Source organism: Lissotriton vulgaris, chromosome 6 (genome assembly GCF_964263255.1).
Source record: "Lissotriton vulgaris chromosome 6, aLisVul1.2, whole genome shotgun sequence".
Taxonomy (NCBI): Eukaryota; Metazoa; Chordata; class Amphibia; order Caudata; family Salamandridae; genus Lissotriton; species Lissotriton vulgaris.
In genome coordinates this window covers 23,660,734-23,681,342 of record NC_141694.1, presented here as the reverse complement: position 1 = coordinate 23,681,342, position 20,609 = coordinate 23,660,734, and the positions used below count along the sequence as shown (strand labels likewise).

General features: G+C 47.8%; 1 protein-coding gene across 8 annotated transcripts in view; it reads left to right on the top strand.

The window, feature by feature from the left end:
* SLC29A1 (solute carrier family 29 member 1 (Augustine blood group)) overlaps positions 1–20,609 on the top strand; it is a 444,508-nt gene that overhangs the window by 284,023 nt on the left and 139,876 nt on the right. For all 8 annotated transcript variants that reach the window (XM_086925861.1, XM_086925862.1, XM_086925868.1 and 5 more), the window contains one exon: positions 11,148–11,246. In XM_086925861.1, the coding sequence (XP_086781987.1) occupies positions 11,218–11,246 (29 nt within the window). In that variant the 5' untranslated portion in view covers positions 11,148–11,217. The remainder of the gene's footprint in view (positions 1–11,147; positions 11,247–20,609) is intronic.

Genomic DNA, 20,609 nt, shown 5'->3' with positions numbered 1-20,609 from the left:
GCACATTTTCAATAGGTAGCACATGACACCTTTGGGGAGTGTTTGCTTACTAGAGGAATGCTGTATTTGTTCTGAGCCTATGTGGGAAGCGTTTTGGTGTCAGGTGTGAGTGATCACAGAGGTGCTCTTGGGATCCAGCGCCCAGCAGTGTTATGGAGGAGGTGTGAGAGATAGGCACACACATTTGTAATATTATAGTTGGGACTTAAACATATAGGCAGCTACCTAGCACCAACCTAGCCAGAGGGGCAGTGGAGCAGTGTATGTCCCACTATTAGAAGGGTAATCAGCGAAGGGCCAATCATCTCTTTATCGACGTGGCAAAGGTGGAGAGGCCGCCATATGAGTGAAATGACGCCAAGTGAGCAAGGACCGGGGTATTGACATGGGCAGTAGTTATGCAGCTTTTTAAAGACAGATGTCTGTGTTCTGTGTTTGAATACACCTCATGAACGAGAAAGAAGTGAACCGGAGCTCAGCTTGACAGCCAGAGCCCGAAATACACATCTTTAAAGGCCCAGATGTCACCTACTCCTGCTAGGCTGGAAGAGGCCATAGGTTTAAGGAATGCGTTACGCCTCCAAGCCTCTCTCATGCCCACAAAGGCGAACGTTGCGCAGTCGGGTCATGGTTTGAAACCTAGCTGGACTGGCACAGTGCACATGCGAAGGGGAGAGGCGAGTGCTTGGTAGGTTGTTGCCGTGATGGCACAAGAACCAATTGAGTGGGCCCATCTTACCCTTCTGCCCAGGTGAAGGCGAGAGGCGGAGGGCTTGGTAGGTTGTTGCCATGACGGCACAGAACCAATTGACTGGGCCCATCTTACCCTTCTGCCCAGGTGAAGGTGAGAGGCGGAGTTCTTGTTAGGTTGTTGCCGTCACCGGCAGAGTACTTGGTAGGTTGTTGCCCTGACGGCACAAGAATCAATTGACTGGGCCCATCTCACCCTTCTGCTCAGGTGAAGGTCAGAGGCGAGGTGCTTGGTAGGTTGTTGCCATGATGGCACAAGAACCAACTGACTGGGCCCATCTTACCCTTCTGCCCAGGTGAAGGCGAGAGGCGGAGGGCTTGGTAGGTTGTTGCCATGACGGCACAGAACCAATTGACTGGGCCCATCTTACCCTTCTGCCCAGGTGAAGGTGAGAGGCGGAGTTCTTGTTAGGTTGTTGCCGTCACCGGCAGAGTACTTGGTAGGTTGTTGCCCTGACGGCACAAGAATCAATTGACTGGGCCCATCTCACCCTTCTGCCCAGGTGAAGGTGAGAGGCGGAGTGTTTGGTAGGTTGTTGCCGTGATGGCACAAGAACCAATTGACTGGGCCCATCTTACCCTTCTGCCCAGGTGAAGGTGAGAGGCGTAGTGCTTGGTAGGTTGTTGCCGTGACGGCACAAGAACGAATTGACTGGGCCCATCTCACCCTTCTGCCCAGGTGAAGGTGAGAGGCGGAGTGCTTGGTAGGTTGTTGCCATGACGGCACAAGAACCAATTGACTGGGCCCATCTCACCCTTCTGCCCAGGTGAAGGTGAGAGGCGGAGTGCTTGGTAGGTTGTTGCCCTGACGGCACAAGAACCAATTGACTGGGCCCATCTTACCCTTCTGCCCAGTTGAAGGTCAGAGGCGAGGTGTTTGGTAGGTTGTTGCCATGACGGCACAAGAACCAATTGACTGGGCCCATCTTACCCTTTTGCCCATCTGAAGGTGAGATGAAACGCGTGGTAGGTTGTGCCATGATAGTGCAAGCACAGATCGGCCGGCCCCTGTGTAGAGATGGCGTACCCATAACTTCAAGACATGGACAGTGGTTCTAATGGAGGCAGAGCTGCTCTGTTCATGTATCTCAGAACAGCACCAGGAAGCGGCTTCCGCCCAAACCTTTCATACAGAATGCAGAGCTCATGTACTCAAAGCATCCGATACATACTTTGCATGAGTTGTTCATCTGGACAGTGCATGACCACAACCCTGGTACCTCTCTGTCCTCACCCCTCCACGCGAGACCCATCCCTTCTGTTACATCTCATGCATCCTCGCTCTTTCTAGGAACTCATGAGCAGTCCTAAAGTCGCCCTTCTAGAAAGTTCTTCCTGACATCTTCCCCTTTCTTTATTAGTAGGGAATGACATTTCAGGTGAAAAGACGATACAATGTGGGGAGAGGAGGCTTGCCCTGTTTGCATTGTTTCAGTTCGAACAGCGGCACCAGCTGCAGTCTTCAAGTAAAGGAATGACAGAGAGACCTGCAGCCCCTAAACAGGGGCTTCTAGCAGCTGGCGGAGTGTTGCGTCTGCTGTGATCCTATGTGAGGAGGATATGGTGTTGTCCATGAGTGACTGGACAGCTGCATGTGTAGGGCCAGAGCGCCTAGCAGTCACCTCACTCTATGCAGCGCACTTCTGGCTCTGGTCAGCAGACTGCATGAGCTTCCGCCCCCCCCAGGCTGTTGATGCTGAGTGCAGTCTTTGTGACTCTCCCAAGCGGGCTGTCTCTCCCCTCACAGCTCCTCCTCTTATCAGGCTTCCTCTGAAGCCTATCTGTCCATGCAGGCCTTTGGGCTTCTGTGCACGTGGTGAATGTGCAGGGCCTGGCCTGCCCTGGCTGTTCTGAGAAAGCACCACACATGTCCTCCTGATGACTCCAGAGGGACATGCTGGAGACAGATAAGCAGTTTAGGCCCCTCCATGAGCACATCAGGGATTCTTCTTTGCGTCATGGGCACGCGTAACAGGGACCGACATACGTGCCTGCCTGCACACGGCATGGCTCACATACGTCACTCTAGGCCTGACATAGAAACTCCATGTGTGTCCCCATGCCCTAAAAAACATAAAAATATGTAATCGCTCTCTCTCTCTTTTGCTCTTTGACTAAAACGAGGTACACTGTGTAAAGAGTCCAGGCAATCCTTATTGGTCTACAGAGGCAAACATGATAACACTCAGTGCTCTCTTTTGTGGCAGTGTAGGCGAGCACTGTAGGCTTATCAGGGAGCGGTGCACAGCATTTGTTGCACTCACAGAGGCAATACATGAGACACATACTCAGGAATAAACCTGAGGCCAATTTAGAAAAATAACATTTTTATATAAAGTTTGATGCCAATAACTTTGTTTTTAAGTAAGTACTTTTTTAATAATCATTTTCACAGCCAAGTTAACAGTTCACTTAAATGTGTCTTTATGCAGCAATGCTTTCCTATGGGGGAAAAGGCATATATTGCATTCAGGTATTTACAGTCGGTTTCTGGGGGTCTACTTTGGGACTTAGGGTTGTAGGGGGCTAAGGTCCAAAGTGCCACCAGCACTTCCTCATTTTCTGCCCTGGGGTGTCCGGCTGCAGAGGTGCTGGTTGGGTTGGTAGCTTTGCACGCTATGCTGATGGAAAGAAAAGGGACCACCGAGAACCAGGCTGCAGAGAGGTACTTGGGGACAAGTTGGTAAGGCCCAATAGGTGTCTCGGATCAGAAAGGTCCTGGGGAAAAGGGGGCACAACCGGTTCATCGGTACCGAGGCTGGGGCACTCAGCTGCAGAGTGGCTAGGTCAGCTGAGCTCTGTGCATCCTTCGTCCTTGAGGTTCTCGGTCTTGCTCTTTCAGGGTGTAAAAATCAGGACTTGGGAAGTGGGTCTCTGTGGTGCTGACGTCCCTCGACAGCAGCTCAGTTCCGGTGCTGTTAGAGTCTCAACTGGACTTAAAATGGCCCTGGTTGCTATAAGAGATCTGCTACCCCAGGTATTGTTGATGTGTGGGTCCGGTGGGTCCCGGTGTCCTCCTACTCTGTGGGGCGGACAGATATTACCTTCAGGAGCACAGGTACCTCTTCCTGGGGGCTGCTGCAACAGGCTGGCCGGGGAGTGGCAACACGGTAAACTGGACTCGACTTCTTCGGTGCCTGTGGACTGCAGGGGGTAGCTCCACTACTTTAAGGGAGATTGCTGGCGATTTACGAAGGGCTGGCAGTCTACCTGGGTTCCTGGTAGTTGCTTAGATGCAGGACAAGTCACTTGATTGCGATTGTCGAGACGGGTGCATGCAGACCGGGCTTGGTGGCAAAAGTCCACATCAGTCTTCAGTTCTCAGCCTCTTCTGGCTCTTCTTTGTCTTTTTCTTCTGCGTCATTCGAAATCTAAATTCCTGTCATCAGGGGTCCCCCTAAATACCCAATTTAGGGGCGTTAAGGGGAGTGACCGGTAATAGCCAATGGGCTACTTACCTTTGGGGTGTCTACACCCTCTATATGACCTCTTCCTGTGGGAAGTGGGCATAAGCCTGACCCAATGAGCCTATTTCCACCAAATATTCAGTGGAATTATCCTTTTTGTGTTCACTTCAGGCAGCTCACTTTAGAGGTTGAAGCAACCTGATAGGGAACACACCTCCTAACTTGCTAATTTTCCCACCAGTCCTGGTGCCAAATGGCTGCCGGGCAGGGGGTGGCATCTCCTAAGTGTGGGGAGAAGCCCGGGTTGCACATCAAAGGCAGCAGATGCCTTTGAAGCCTCGTGACTTGATATGCTGATCACATAGCCATTCTGCTTGGAGGACAACACCTCCAGCCAGAGAGGCATTGTTTCTGCCCTCAGAGAGCTTGGGCTCTCACGTGTGGGGGTCAAAAACCAGTTTGTGGTGGTAGGCTGGTCTACACCAGTCAGCCAGCACACTAGCAGATGGTGAATTTCAGAGGACACCTCTAAGGTGCCTTCTGGGTGCATGTATTAACAAACTCATCACTGGAATTAGTGTGGGCTTATAAATACAAGATGTTTGATAACAACCACCATAGATTTCAGTGAAGCCATCATGTAGCTGGGGAACTCGTAATTACCAGTGTCCAGCACATTACTTCAAATGGCTTCCCTGTTCACATGTGATATCTAAGAATCGACTTAGACATCACAGAGGCATATCTGCTCTTGCCGATATGTCCACACATGTAGTATAGTGCACCCTGGCTTAGGGCTGTAAGGCCTGCTGTAGGGGTGACGTACCAATACTGCATGCAGTGTCTGTAGGCATGGCACACAGAGGTGTGCCATGTTGAGTCTCTACTTTTCTCTGTATAATGTCACGTTTGCATGAGTGTGCTAAGGGGTCTCTTAGGGTGCCATATTACATGATTCCGCCCTTGAGGACCCTCTTTAGTACCACATGCCCTAAGTACCTGGGGTACCATTTACAAGGGACTTATAGGGATGCTAAAGGTATTGCCAGTTGAGGAACAATTGTAGAGTTTTGGGGAAAGAGATCTGGACCTGGATAGCAGAAACTTTGTCAAAATTGCATCTAATACCGGGCAAAAAGTGGGGATGAGCATGTCAAAAAAGGGCACTTTCTCCACAATTCACATTCTGGTTCCACCCACTACAGCATGGAGCAAATGGGTCCTCCTACTTCAGCCATTGGTTCATTTCACCATGAGTGATAGCATTTTAGTTGCACACGTCTACCTACAACATAAGAAACTTCAGAGCCAGGGTTGACAGGCCAAACTCTGCTGTCACTTCATTGTTTTTTAATGTATCTTTTACAGGAGGTCATTTTTACTCCTTGTTTTTATAAACCCATGAACACCAGGTTTAAACAGCTGCATTACACTTTTTTATGTTTACACTTTTTTCACTACTGCATATGATTGCAAATGAATGAATGAATGTTTCACTTGTAGAGCACACTGACACTTGTAATTGAGCATCCTGGCGCTATGAACTAATAAAACTCTTGCAGGCTTGCCAAGGCCTAGCCTGAGGCAGCACCAAGTCGGTCTGGTGGCTCAGTGGACTAATGCATCCTCTTCAGAGATCTGTGTTTGGCCCCATGGCTACAGGGTAGAAGCCCCATGGGTCTACTCTGCTTTCATCCTTTCAAGGTCATTAAAATGAGTTGGGTAGCATTAAACATCTATTATTTCAGCAAAAAGAAGCTCAGTGAGTGTCTTACATGATCTCACTTTGCTTCTCTGTAGTTGGGGTTCGCCCACTGGCAGCAGGGTGTCTGGGGGAGCACCAAGTCACATCATTGTGTAGATGGAGAAGAGTTTAGCAGTCTTGTGGCTCACTGACTCATTTTTAGACTCCAGACAATTGTATTTGACCTCGTACTTTCAGGCCACATCCTGATGGTTGACAGAGCACTTCATCCTTCTCAGGTCCATAAAATAAGTTCCATTGTGCTGGGTAGCAGTAAACGTGTATTCTTTCAATGACAAGAGCCACAATGGTGAATGTGCCCTTTACAAATGCACAATGTTAGTCAGTTCAGTCACTGTTCCCGTGTGCCCTTCTAATGCATTGGCGCTGTCTTGGCTCTTGCGTTGAATGTGCGCCGGAAGTGTCCTTATGAATTGTGAGGCCACCGAAGTCATCTGCGGCGTACCACAAGGATCATCACTCAGTCCCACCCTCTTCAACGTCTACATGAGTCCCCTCACATCCATTGCGCGACAACACAACCTCAACATCATTTCCTACGCTGACGACACCCAGCTGATCCTTTCCCTCACCAAAGACCCCAACACCGCCAAAACCAATCTTCATGAAGGCATGAAAGAAGTAGCCGAATGGATGAAAAACAGCCGCCTAAAACTTAACTCAGACAAAACAGAAGTTCTCATCCTAGGATCTTCCCCCTCTGCCTGGGACGACTCATGCTGGCCATCGGCCCTGGGCACAGCTCCCATACCCACAGACCACGCACGCAACCTAGGCTTCATCCTAGACTCCTCCCTCTCGATGACCTGACAAGTTAACGCCGTCTCATCCTCTTGCTTCAACGTACTTTGTATGCTTAAAAAGATCTTCCATTGGATCCCCACCGAAACAAGAAAGACGGTCACCCACGCACTGGTCACTAGCGAACTGGACTATGGAAACACCCTCTACGCCGGAACCACAATCAAATTACAGAAAAAACTCCAACACATCCAAAATGCATCAGCCAGACTCATATTGGACATCCCTCGCCAAGCTCACATTACCGGCCACCTGAAAGACCTCCACTGGCTTCTCGTCAACAAGAGAATAACGTTTCGTCTCCTCACCCACGCACACAAGGCCCTCTACAAACTAGGACCCGAATGCCTCAACACACGACTGTCCTTCTACACACCCACCCGCCAACTAAGATCCTCCAACCAAGCGCTCGCCACAGTTCCGCGCATCCACAGATCCACCATGGGAGGAAGATCCTTCTCCTACCTGGCGGCCAAGACCTGGAATTCTCTCCCCACTCACCTCCGCCTCACACAGAACCACATTTCCTTCAGAAAGGAATTTAAAACCTGGCTATTCGATAAATAACGCTCCCCCTCCCACAAGCGCCTTGAGACCCTCTGGGTGAGTAGTGCGCTACACAAATTCCTGAACTTGAACTTGAACTTATGTTCCGACCGAATGCATAGGCTCCCATTAAAGAAAGGGGTGGCTGGGGAAAATTGGGCATCCTGCGGTGGGCACCCCTGATGCCTGCCACACTGTGATTGGCTGATAAGGAGGGCCCATGGGTACCTCTTCGGGCCTGATTGGAAAAAATCCTGGTGCAGGGGGCCCCTGCGGGTCCCCAAAGTCTGATACAGACTGGCAATTTGAGTCAGACGGCACGATTCGGCAAGGCTGTCTAAATCCAGCATTGTCATCGATCGTTCGGTAATCAATCAGAGTACTTGTAAAGCGCGCTACTTACCCGTGAGGGTCTTAAGGCGTTGAGGGGAGAGGGGTGCCGCTACTGCTCGAAGAGCCAGGTCTTGAGGAGCAAGACCTGTCTCTACGTGGCCCATAGAGACTTATGAGTCTGCTCTGTATGACTTGGTCATTCCGAATGCCGTTGTGGCCAGATTAGGATAGTCCTAACACCAAACTCCCATCGTGCTCGGTCAGGAACCTTTCTGATTCGGACGGAAAGACACGTTCCCGATCTGATTCAGACAGAGCAGATGCCATTAGGAGGCCTTCCTATCCGCATCTGGCGCCTTTGTGTGTTCTATTATCCGACGCCAAAGATGGTTCAGCTGCCAAGAACAAAACCCAAGAAAGGCCACGGGTCCAAAAGAGCGGTGTCAGGTGTAACAAGGTATACTCAACCATGTACTTGAGGGGGATCCCTTTTTAAGGACAGTTTCCCTCACACACCAAAGGTGTCATGCTTCATCGTAGGGGTGCCTCCTCGCGTAGAAGACCTAGTCTATACGCGGGCTACAACCCCCTCAATGCGAGGGAGGAGCACCAGGCTGGACAGTGGTGTGTCCAATATGAACATGTTTTGGCCTGGAATTTTCCATATCGACCATTCAGTAGAGTTTTTACGTGGGTGTAGGTACAGTCATTCCATGGGGCGCCTTTTACTCCCTCAAGTGGCATCCTTGATGCACTTATGTAGTGGGGACACTACCTACAGTGACTTATGGAACTGTCCTTGAGTGGAAATATGTACCAGATCGGCCTCAGTAGTGCCTCTTGTGAGTTCTGAGTAGATCGATATCCGCGCTCGGCCTCAGGACTGCCTCTCTCAGTTTCACAGTGGATGTGATACCTTTACTCGTTCAAGCAAGGGATTAGCCCCAGGATCTGGGGCATGCTGACTTGAAAATCCTTGAGAAAGCCCTGGTCCAAATGACCGCTTAAGGGCGAAACACGTGTCAGCTGTTGAATGTTTAAATAAAACTGACTATTGAAGGATTAAACACAACTATTCCTGTAAACGTCTGGAGTATGATGACAATCTATGAACCAGGCTACAAAATTGAAGAATAAAAGCAGGAAAAAAAAATATTTGGAGCTTTGGATTTTTACAAATCGGAAGAATGTTAGTGTTTATTAAGGAGAAGCGTGCACTCATTTGTTCTTACAACTCAGAGTGGATGTATATCCGAACTCGGTCCCTGGACAGCCTCTCTCATGTTCAGAGTGGATGTAAATTGGAGCTCGGCCTCAGTACAGCCTCTCTCATGTTCAGAGTGGATGTATATCCAAGCTCGGCCTCAGGACAACCTCTTTCAGGTTCAGAGTGGATATATAGAGGAAAAGTGGAGGGCTGTGCCCTCTCCTTTTGTCAGAAGTGATCCGAAAATGAAATACAGACGTTCTTTGAAAGTCTTAAGTGCGTAGTTTTTATTTCATGTTACATCTGTGGATAAAGAACAGCTGACACGTGTTTCGCCCTGGTGGCCTATAGGCTGTGGGCTTTTTCAAGGCAGGGGTCTGGTGTTGGCCTAGGTCAAGATGATGATTCTGTTAGAAAGCTGTATCTTGTCTCTGCGGTGAACCGCAGACCAGACCCTTGCCTTGAAAAAGCCCACGGCCACCAGACCCTTTCCTTGAAAAAGCCCACGGCCTATAGGCCACCAGGGCGAAACACGTGTCGGCTGTTCTTTATCCACAGATGTAACATAAAATAAAAACTACGCACTTAAGACTTTCAAAGAACGTCTGTATTTCATTTTCGTATCACTTCTGACAAAACGTGAGGGCACAGTCCTCCACTTTTCCTCTATACTTACCCTTACAATGGCTCATGGGTGAAGCCTTTCGCGAGCAATGTGCCACAACACAATTGGGTCCTGACAATTGTAGCACCGAGGACCAGTAATTTCCACCCAAACATTTATCAGAGTGGATATATATCTGAGTTCAGCCCCAGGGCTCCCTCTCTCAGGTTCTGAACGGATGTTTATCCAAGGTCGGCCTCAGGACAGCCTCCCTCAGGTTCTGAGAATTTATATCTCGAGGTTAGCCTCAGAACTGGCTCCCTCAAGTTGTTAGTGGATTTATAACTGAGCCTCAGAATTGCCCCTCTTGGGTACTGAGTGAATATATATCAAACTTCGGTTCAAGGACTGTCACTCTCAGGTTCTGAGTGGATGTATGTCCAAGGTCAACCTCAGAACACCCTCTTAGCTTGTGAGTGGATATCTATCCTAAGTCTGACTCAGGACTGTATCTCTCAGGTTTTGAGCAAATCTATATCCTGGCTCGGCCGCAGAACTGCCACTCTCAGTTATGAGCGGACACATACCTGAATTCGGCCTTAGAACTGCCCTTCCTGTGTTAGGGACAGATAGATATCTGTGGACTGTGGCTGCCCACGGCCCACACAGGGGGCCCCATAGGAGGGCGGCCACCTTAGTGCCACATGAGGGCACACGGTGACAGTCCAGTGTTGTAGGGACCCCTAGGGGTCCAGCGCACCCCTGTGGACACAGGGCAGGAGCCCCCATTGCAGAACAGCTCTGCAAAATCCACCCCAGGCCCACAAGAAAGAGGTGCAAGCCTCATGTTGATGGGCTCAGTGTGGGGCCACACTGCCCATACCGAGCGCCGGCCCAGGCTTTTCTTTTTTAAGAGAGAAATTCAGTATCTGGGTACATGGCCTGTTATATACTGGGCCTAAAGTAGAGTTTGACGGACGGGTTACTCTGTCACAAACATGGCCGGTATGCATCCGCTTGATTACAAGTACATTAGAGAAAAAGGTCACACTTGTGCCAAAGTCAGGCATCCCCCAAAGTATAAATCGAACCTCGTGTCTTCAGTGTCTCCATGTCCCCTTCGGGAAGCTCTGGAGCCGGAGGCCAGAGGTGCAGCTGCTGCAGGACCAGACGTCCGAAGGTTGAGCCATGCATTGGGGGTTGCATTGCTCTTAACCTGTACACTATTATCCAAAAGTAGGAAGGCTGATCAAATATCCCCATTGCACTATAGAAGTACCTCATACCCACACATAATACGGCGCCCGCTCCCACTGTATTGTAATGATAAGGTTTCAACACCTGCTCTGTGCAAAGAAACCTCTGCTGCTTATGATGCTCCCACAGATATATTTTATTTCATGACTGATGAGTTTCGACTGACTTTGGCAAATTTTCCAACTATCCAGACCTCCTCTGATTTACACCGCAAGGTTATAAATTATTTGAGTTTAAATGTGTCTGATTTTTAATTGTCCTTATTTTTGTCAAAGCTACACAGCACTGTAGTCTAATTTCAGAGCTGAAGTGGTTGTCATATTTCTATTTCTCCTTTCCCCTTTGATGTACGAATAATAAAGTCCTGCTGAGTGCACATGACTTATAATCTGTGCTTCGGGGAAGTAGAAATTGTTCGCTTACTTGGAAGAGGACATACCAGTCGTTCATAATCCTCTGTTTGCTCTTCTTTCACAGGGCCTAACCGAGAACTCTCAGAGCGTACATTTATAAGGAGCATTCTCGTCTTCATATCAGAGCGCCAACCATGACAATGGCGACCACACCACCAGACAGGTAAGCTTATCTCTTTCAGTGTTCAAACAGCCTGCTATTTTGGCCTTTTACAATTCCAGGTCTTTGTGTTGCACAGCTACCTGTCATCTCCTCTGTACCTGTCATCTCCTCTGTACCTGTCATCTCCTCTGTACCTGTCATCTCATCTGTACTGTCATCTCCTCTGCACCTGTCATCTCCTCTGTACCTATCATCTCCTCTGTACCTGTCATCTCCTCTGTACCTGTCATCTCCTCTGCACCTGTCATCTCCTCTGTACCTATCATCTCATCTGTACCTGTCATCTCCTCTGTACCTGGGGTTTCCTCCCAGTTCTTCTTGGGAGCCTGAGTTCTTGCTGTACTTGGGTGTTCCAGCTAGCTTGTCTTAGAAGCATGACACCGATCTATTCTTGGGTGTTCCTCTCAGTTCTCTCTGTGGGCCCATGGCCTTGCTGTACTTGGGTGTTCATCTTAGTTCTCCTTTGGAGCACATGGATTTGCTGTACTTGGGTTTCCTGTTAGTGCTCCTTTCGAACCTGTGGTCTAGCTATACGTGGGTGTTCATCTTAGTTCTCCTTTGGAGCCTGTGGTCTAGCTGTACTTGGGTGTTCCGGTTAGTTCTCCTTTCAAGCCTGTGGTCTTGCTGTACTTGGGTGTTCCTGTTAGTTCTCCTTTCAAGCCTGTGGTCTTGCTGTACTTGGGTGTTCCTGTTAGGGCTCCTTTTGAGCCTGTGGTCTTGATGTTCTTGGGTGTTCATCTTAGTTCTCCTTTGGAGCACATGGATTTGCTGTACTTGAGTGTTCCTGTTAGTGCTCCTTTCGAGCCTGTGGTCTTGCTGTTCTTGGGTGTTCCTGTTAGTGCTCCTGTAGAGCCTGTGGTCTTGCTGTTCTTGGGTGTTTCTCTCAGTTTTCCTTTGAAGCCTGTGGTCTTGCTGTTCTTGGGTGTTTCTCTTAGTTCTGCTTTGGAACCTGTGGTCTTGCTGTTCTTGGGTGTTCCTGTTAGTGCTCCTTTCGAGCCTGAGGTCTTGCTGTACTTGGGTGTTCATCTTAGTTCTCCTTTGGAACACATGGATTTGCTGTATTTGGGTGTTCCGGTTAGTTCTCCTTTCAAGCCTGTGGTCTTGCTGTACTTGGGTGTTCCGATTAGTTCTCATTTTCAGCCTGTGATCTAGCTGTACTTGGGTGTTCCTGTTAGTGCTCCTTTCGAGCCTGTGGTCTTGCTGTTATTAGGTGTTCATCTTAGTTCTCCTTTGGAGCACATGGATTTGCTGTTTTTGGGTGTTCCTGTTAGTGCTCCTTTTGAGCCAGTGGCCTTGCTGTTCTTGGATGTTCCGGTTAGTTCTCATTTGGAACCTGTGGTCTTGCTGTACTTGAGTGTTCCTGTTAGTGCTCCTTTCGAGCCTGTGGTCTTGCTGTACTTGGGTGTTCATCTAAGTTCTCCTTTGGAGCACATGGATTTGCTGTACTTGGGTGTTCCTATTAGTTCTCCTTCCGAACCTTTGGTCTTGCATTCTTGGGTGTTCCTATTAGTTCTCCTTCCGAACCTTTGGTCTTGCTGTTCTTGGGTGTTCCTATTAGTTCTCCTTCCGAACCTTTGGTCTTGCTGTTCTCAGATGTTCCTATTAGTTCTCCTTCCGAACCTTTGGTCTTGCTGTTCTTGGGTGTTCCTGTTAGTGCTCCTTTCGAGCCTGTGGTCTTGATGTTCTTTGGTGTTCATCTTTAGTTCTCCTTTGGAGCCTGTGGTCTTGCTGTACTTGGGTGTTCCTGTTAGTTTCTTTTGGAGCCTGTGGTATTGATGTACTTGGGTGTTCATCTTAGTTCTCCTTTGGAGCCTGTGGTCTTGCTGTACTTGGGTGTTCCTGTTAGTTCTCCTTTCGAGCCTGTGTTCTTGCTGTACTTGGGTGTTCATCTTAGTTCTCCTTTGGAGCACATGGATTTGCTGTACTTGGGTGTTCCTATTAGTTCTCCTTCCGAACCTTTGGTCTTGCTGTTCTTGGGTGTTCCTGTTAGTGCTCCTTTCGAGCCTGTGGTCTTGATGTACTTTGGTGTTCATCTTGGTTCTCCTTTGGAGCCTGTGGTCTTGCTGTACTTGGGTGTTCATCTTAGTTCTCCTTTCGAGCCTGTGGTCTTGATGTACTTTGGTGTTCATCTTGGTTCTCCTTTGGAGCCTGTGGTCTTGCTGTACTTGGGTGTTCATCTTAGTTCTCCTTTGGAGCCTGTGGTCTTGCTGTACTTGGGTGTTCCTGTTAGTTCTCCTTTCGAGCCTGTGTTCTTGCTGTACTTGGGTGTTAATCTTAGTTCTCCTTTGGAGCACATGGATTTGCTGTACTTGGGTTTCCTGTTAGTGCTCTGCCGAACCTTTGGTCTTGCTGTTCTTGGGTGTTCCTGTTAGTGCTCCTTTCGAGCCTGTGGTCTTGATGTACTTTGGTGTTCATCTTGGTTCTCCTTTGGAGCCTGTGGTCTTGCTGTTCTTGGGTGTTTCTATTAGTTCTCCTTTGGAGCCTGTGGTCTTGCTGTACTTGGGTGTTCCTGTTAGTGCTCCTTTCGAACCTGTGGTCTAGCTATACGTGGGTGTTCATCTTAGTTCTCCTTTGGAGCCTGTGGTCTAGCTGTACTTGGGTGTTCCTGTTAGTTCTCCTTTCAAGCCTGTGGTCTTGCTGTACTTGGGTGTTCCTGTTAGTTCTCCTTTCAAGCCTGTGGTCTTGCTGTACTTGGGTGTTCCTGTTAGGGCTCCTTTTGAGCCTGTGGTCTTGATGTTCTTGGGTGTTCATCTTTAGTTCTCCTTTCAAGCCTGTGGTCTTGCTGTACTTGGGTGTTCCTGTTAGTTCTCCTTTCAAGCCTGTGGTCTTGCTGTACTTGGGTGTTCCTGTTAGGGCTCCTTTTGAGCCTGTGGTCTTGATGTTCTTGGGTGTTCATCTTAGTTCTCCTTTGGAGCACATGGATTTGCTGTACTTGAGTGTTCCTGTTAGTGCTCCTTTCGAGCCTGTGGTCTTGCTGTTCTTGGGTGTTCCTGTTAGTGCTCCTGTAGAGCCTGTGGTCTTGCTGTTCTTGGGTGTTTCTCTTAGTTTTCCTTTGAAGCCTGTGGTCTTGCTGTTCTTGGGTGTTTCTCTTAGTTCTGCTTTGGAACCTGTGGTCTTGCTGTTCTTGGGTGTTCCTGTTAGTGCTCCTTTCGAGCCTGAGGTCTTGCTGTACTTGGGTGTTCATCTTAGTTCTCCTTTGGAACACATGGATTTGCTGTATTTGGGTGTTCCGGTTAGTTCTCCTTTCAAGCCTGTGGTCTTGCTGTACTTGGGTGTTCCGATTAGTTCTCATTTTCAGCCTGTGATCTAGCTGTACTTGGGTGTTCCTGTTAGTGCTCCTTTCGAGCCTGTGGTCTTGCTGTTATTAGGTGTTCATCTTAGTTCTCCTTTGGAGCACATGGATTTGCTGTTTTTGGGTGTTCCTGTTAGTGCTCCTTTTGAGCCAGTGGTCTTGCTGTTCTTGGATGTTCCGGTTAGTTCTCATTTTCAGCCTGTGGTCTTGCTGTACTTGGGTGTTTCTCTTTGTTCTCCTTTGGAGCCTGTGGTCTTGCTGTACTTGGGGGTTCATCTTAGTTTTCCTTTTCAGACTGTGGTCTTGCTGTACCTGAGGTTTCCTCCCAGTTCTTCTTGGGAGCCTGAGCTCTTGCGGTACTTGGGTGTTCCACCTAGTTCTTCTTAGAGGCATGACACCTTTGTATTCTTGGATGTTCCTATCAGTTCTCCCTGTGGGCCCATGGCCTTACAGTACTTGGTTTTTCCCTTCAATTCTCCTTTGGAGCCGGTGGTCTTAGTGTCCCTGGTCGATTCTCTACATCTTTTTAGTAGCCTGTGGTTTTGTTGTACTTGAGTATTTTCTTTAGCTTTACGTAAAAGTATGTAGTTGTGAGGGTCTAGCATAAATATCCTCATTCTCTTTTGAAGCCTGTGTCATTGTTGGTTTTGTTTTCCATGGAAGCAGTGGCTTTGCTAGTATTGTGTGTTACTCCGTTTCTGTATGTTTCTGTTTCCTGATGGTTTTGGTTCTCCTTTGAAGGATGTGTCCTTTGTTTTCCACGTAAGGTTGACGTCTTACTGAGCTTGTGTATGTTCCTTATCTCTGCTCTGCTCTTAACCTGTTCCCCATCAAAGGCTTTAACCATGCCGCTGTTAGGCTTTTACCCGGTTGTATGTAAAACCTTATGGCCATAAAGAGCACATGTGTTTCTTTTGGTTCCCTGTAGAAGACTGTGGGTGTTTCTATTTCTCTTCCTTTGAAGTTGGTCTGGGGCAGCACTATTATTTGTACGTGGATGGCTGTGTGGTTGCTGTGCTGGATGCTTCATTAGGCTAAATTCAGAATTATGGTGTATTTCTGCTCTTGAAAGTATCACCCTTCCCCTATCTCTCCCAATGATCTGTTCTTCATGGAATTATAGAGGGTTGTTGAACTTTCTTTTAGTTCCCCTTTGTGGTCTTTGGCATTTTGTTTGGTTCTCATTAGATGTCTGCAGCCATGGTTCTTTAAATTGTTTTGTTCAGTAAACCATGGAAGGATTTGTTTTTCCTCATCTTTAGTCTTCTTCGTAGCAATCATTGAAAGGATATTTTATTGCTGGCCTTGGTTTTCCATGTAATTATGAATTTTTGTTGGCCCTGGGTGTTTCTCGTGGTTCTCCGTGCAAGGACAATGTCTTGCTGCTCCTGGGGGTTTCTCATGGTCCTATCTGGAAGGCAGTGTACTCGCTAACCTTGGGTGTTGTCTCCCCATGGAAGGATGTCATCTTGCTGGTCTCGAGTATTTCTTATGTTTCTTTATCGAAGCTAGTTGTGTGTTTCTTGTGGCTCTCAGGGAAAGGATGTTTTGCATGCATGTATGTTGTATTTCTATAGCAGAAACCTAGCTAAAAGGTAGCGGACCGCTGTACAAGGTTAAGCATAAAATCAGCGACTGATAGGAGAGTTTGCTGGTTTGTGGACGGTTTAATGCATTGAGATGTAGCGTTCTTTACAGAAATGTGTCTACAACTCTTATCTAATTTGGAGCAGTGTTGGGTTGATCCTAATGGATAATAGCGATGTTGTTCCAGATTCTGGTTGCACAGATGGAAATGGCCAGCGGCCTTATTTATTCTTTCTTAAACTTCTTACTCTGCAGTCTGATGGTGTCCTGAATGTGGATGTGCAGAGAGCTACCAGAGATGGTGGGCTTCTTTGCAAGATACGTGAGGGTGGTGGTCGTGATGTGTTCACAAATGATGCAGCTGCTGTTGTAGACGTGAAGGCCAGCAAGGGGTTCCAATGGAATTCCATCCAGATGAGGTTGATGCGACTATATTTCTTGATGCCCAGGATGAGGCTGCTGCTCTTAAGGAGTGCAATTGTGAAGTCTTGGAAGTCATGGAGCAGGCGTTGCCACCATCCAGATGTGACTGTATGAGGGCTTGAACAGCAGTTTTGAAATTTCTTTCACTTTCTTTAGAAGAGAGATCTGGTAGCAGGTTGATGTTGTTATGTGGGGAATTTGTTACTTGAGGGTGAGATTTGTGTCCTGAGTAAATCAAAGTTATGTTATGTGAATATGTAGAGCACGGCTAATCACTTGTGACCATATACATTGCCTGAGATAAGGTCAGGCCTGAGGGAAGAGGAGAAGATCATACCTGTTTCATCTGGAAAAGCCATGTCTTGAGGTAGTCCATGAAGGAGGGAGTGGTTTTTACGTGCTTCGGGGGGTCGTTCCAGGTCTTGGCTGCAAGGTATGAGAAGCAGCGTCCTCCCCTCCTGGTCTTCTTGATGCGAGGGAGGTGTGCTCTTGCCTGGGACGATGATCGAAGGTGTCTGGTGGGTTGATAGAAGTTGAGGAGGTGGTTGAGGTAAGCTGAAACAGTGTTTTAAAGAGCTTTGTAGGCGTGGGTGAGTAGCTTGAACTTATATCTTCCTGGACTGGGAGACAGTGGAGATTCTTGAGGTGTGGAGATGTGGTTATTTCGAGGGATGTTCGGGGGTGTCTGGCAGCAGTGTTCTGGGTGTTTTGGAGTCGGAATAGGACATGGGCACAGATTACAAACTAGAGGGTGTTTCATAATCAAGTCTACTTGTGATAAGAGCTTGGGTGACCGTTCGTCTGGTATTCAGTGGGATACACTTGAAAATCTTGCATAGCATTCGCAGGATGTGGCGGCATGATGAGGAGATGGCATTGATCTGTCTGCTCATGGAGAGGTTGGTGTCCAGGATGATCCTGAGGTTCTTGACATGGTAGAAGGTTTGGGTGGAGGCCAAATTCGGAGTGCCACCAAGAGGCGTCCCAGGGGGCTGCACTTTTTTGTCTGTGTTGAGCTGTGTTTCATCCAAACAGTGACGTTTTTCATGCAGTTGGCTACGTTTGCTTTGGAGGTCGTGGTTTAGTTGGAAAGGGAGAGCATGAGCTGTGTGTCATCGGTGTAGGATACTGTGTTGATGCTGTGGACTCTGATGATGTCTGCAAGGGGCGTCATATAGACATTGAAGAGTGTTGGGCTGAGCGACAATCCTTGAGGGACTCTGCAGATGAGTTTCCTGGATTCTGAGGTGTAGGGGGAGGGGGGAGACTAAATTGTTGAGTTCTCTCCGCGGGGCAGGGGGATAGCCACTTGAGGGCCAGTCCACAAATACCCAAGTGCTCACGCTTTATGATGAGTGAATTGTTGGAGACCGTATAGAAAGCTGCGGAGAGGTCAAGGAGAATGAGTGTGGCCATTTTTACTCAGTCGAGGATGCTTCTGATGTCATCGGCAATTATGTCTTTCTCTGTGCTGTCATTGATGCAAAAATCTGAATGAGAGCTGTCTAGGAGTTGATGGAGTTTTAGGTGGCCTGCAAGTTACGTATTGATGGCTTTCTCAATGACTTTAGCTGGAAAAGGTAGGAGTGAAATGAGCCTTTAGATGCTGAGGGTTTTTGAGTCCAGTGTTGGTTTCTTTAATAGAGCGTTGACGTCTGCATTTTTCCAGAAAGACGGGAAGGTGGCGGTTGTTATCGAGATGTTGATGATATCGGTGAGCGAATGGGAGATGCTGGTTCTTCCACAGTTGTATATGAAGTGGGGGCATTAGTCTAAGGGGGCTCCTGAGTGGATGATATTCATCAGGGCAGTGGTTTCTTCATTCGAGAGGGGCTTCCAGTTGCTTAGCTTCTGTTTTGCGATAAAGGAGATGTCAGGCTTGTTGGGGGAGTTCGTATCGATATGCTGTGGGTAGAATGTGTTGTAGATCTTGACAATCTTCTGTTAGATGAAATTTGAGAGGTCATTGCAGACTGCTTGGGATGAGATGATGCCATTGTTGGCAGCTGCAGAAGTGGAGAATTCCTTGACAATGACGAAGAGTTCTTTGCTGTTGTTGGAGGTGGCTTTGAGTCTGAGAGTTAGGGTCTTGTTCTGTGCATCTCGCAATTGTTAGTAGTGGAGTTTGAGTGCTGCTTTTTATGATGTGTTTGTGTTTTAGATGAGTCTCCATTTTCTCTCAAGTTGTTTGTAGTGGTGCTTGGACTCCCTGAGGTCGTTTGTGTACTACCTGGATCGTTTGTTGTTTTTGTAGGTCTTGTTGCTGGTGGAAGCAGTGTGGTTGGCTTGTTCGGTGGGCCATTTATTGAAGAGCTTAGTGTCTACATCGAGGATCCAGGTGTGGTTGGATGGACGTTTATGTAGGGTCTTGGTCCCGTTTTCTTTGTATATTTTTGTCCAGTGTATTGATGGTGCTTTGGGTTTTCCTGGTGGGGTTGCTTGATGGGTGGGGATCTTGAAATGTATGATGTTGTTGTCGGACCATGTGAACAGGGCTGTGTGGGTAGTGATGATACTGTTGGAGGAGATAATTGGGTAAACGATCTAGCCTGCTTTGTAGGTTGGTGCTAAGACGAGCTGGGTGAGTCCGAGATTGCTGAGGCTGTCCAGAAGGGCTGTGGAGTTAGGGTCGGTGGTGTCTTCCAGGTGGAACTTGATGTCTTCGAGGAGGATGTAGTTGGTTGATCTGATGGAGAAGGAGCGATTAAGTCTGCGATGTTGTTGCAGAATTCCCCCGAGGGCCCGGGGACGGTAGGCAAGGGTTTTGTTAAGGGTCGGGATGTAGCCCGTACGTGTTTTGAAGTGGAGGTGGGTGGAGGTGGACTCTGACACCCATAAGGTGGGTGTCATGGTCCGTGAAGGTGATGTAGTCAATCGTGTTTTTGTAGATGATCACGAGTCCTCCGCCTGGTTTGTGGGTCCAGTCCTGGTGTATGATTTTGTATGCGGACAGAATGGCTGCGTCGATGTCCGGGTTGGAGGATGGTTTGAGCCATGTTTCAGTGAGGAAGAGAACATCTGGTGTGTTGCTGATTGACAAGTGTCTTGACTTTCGGTGAAAGTTGAGGTTCGAAGCCTTCTAGATTCATGTCATTGAGCCAAGTTTGTTCTGCTCCTCGTTTATTGTTCTTGGCAAATAATAGAAATCTCTCATGGTCGGGTTGAGCTTTAGATCAGCACTGAACATCCAAGTTTGGATGATGTTTTCTCACTGGTATTGAATGATTCTTGTAGTGTGTTATAGAAGGATGTCTTCTTGCTGGCCTTGAGTCTTTCTCATTATGTTAGCATTGGATATATATTTAGTTTTTTTCAGGGAAGGAAGCCTCATTGCTGGTATTGGGGGTTTCTTGTAGTTTTCAATGGAATGATATCTTCTTGCTGATCTCAGGTGTTTCTTTAGTTTTTCCATAAAATGACATTTTGTGGCTGCCCTTGGGTGTTTCCTGTTGATTTCCATGGAATGTTGGGTACATGTTTTTCGATGTTTCTCATCATTCTCTGTAGAAGGATTTGTTCCATTGATTAATACTTTTCGCTGGTCTTGGGCATTTCTTTGGTTTTCCCATGGAATAGTGTATTTTTCCTGGTCTTTGGTATTTCTTATGGTCCATGCAAGGTTGTCCTCTTAGTAGTCTTGGTCTTCTCTTTGCTGTAGTTGCTGTTCTTGTGTTCCATCTACCTTTCATCAAAGGCGGTGGTCTTGCTGCTCCTGGTTGTTTCTGTTCACTCCTCACGGAGTGCTATCTCGTTTCTTGTTTATTATGACACATTTTGTAAAAAGACCTTTGTTGTGACAGAGAAAAACAAACAATTACACATCAAATAATACAAACATTGTTCACATTGGACATGACATATTATAGACTGAACTAAATAACATTAATACTAAGAGGGACTGAGCTACAATGATGTCAGGATTAATAAGTAGTTTAGGACCAAACTCCTAGAAGGAACACAGGAGGCACCTCTCTTTTGATTCCATCCCAGCCCGTCTGGTCAGCACTTTCCTTTTCCTATATGGCCCTCTGGTTCTTCTCCTGGGACCTCTGCCTCTTGTA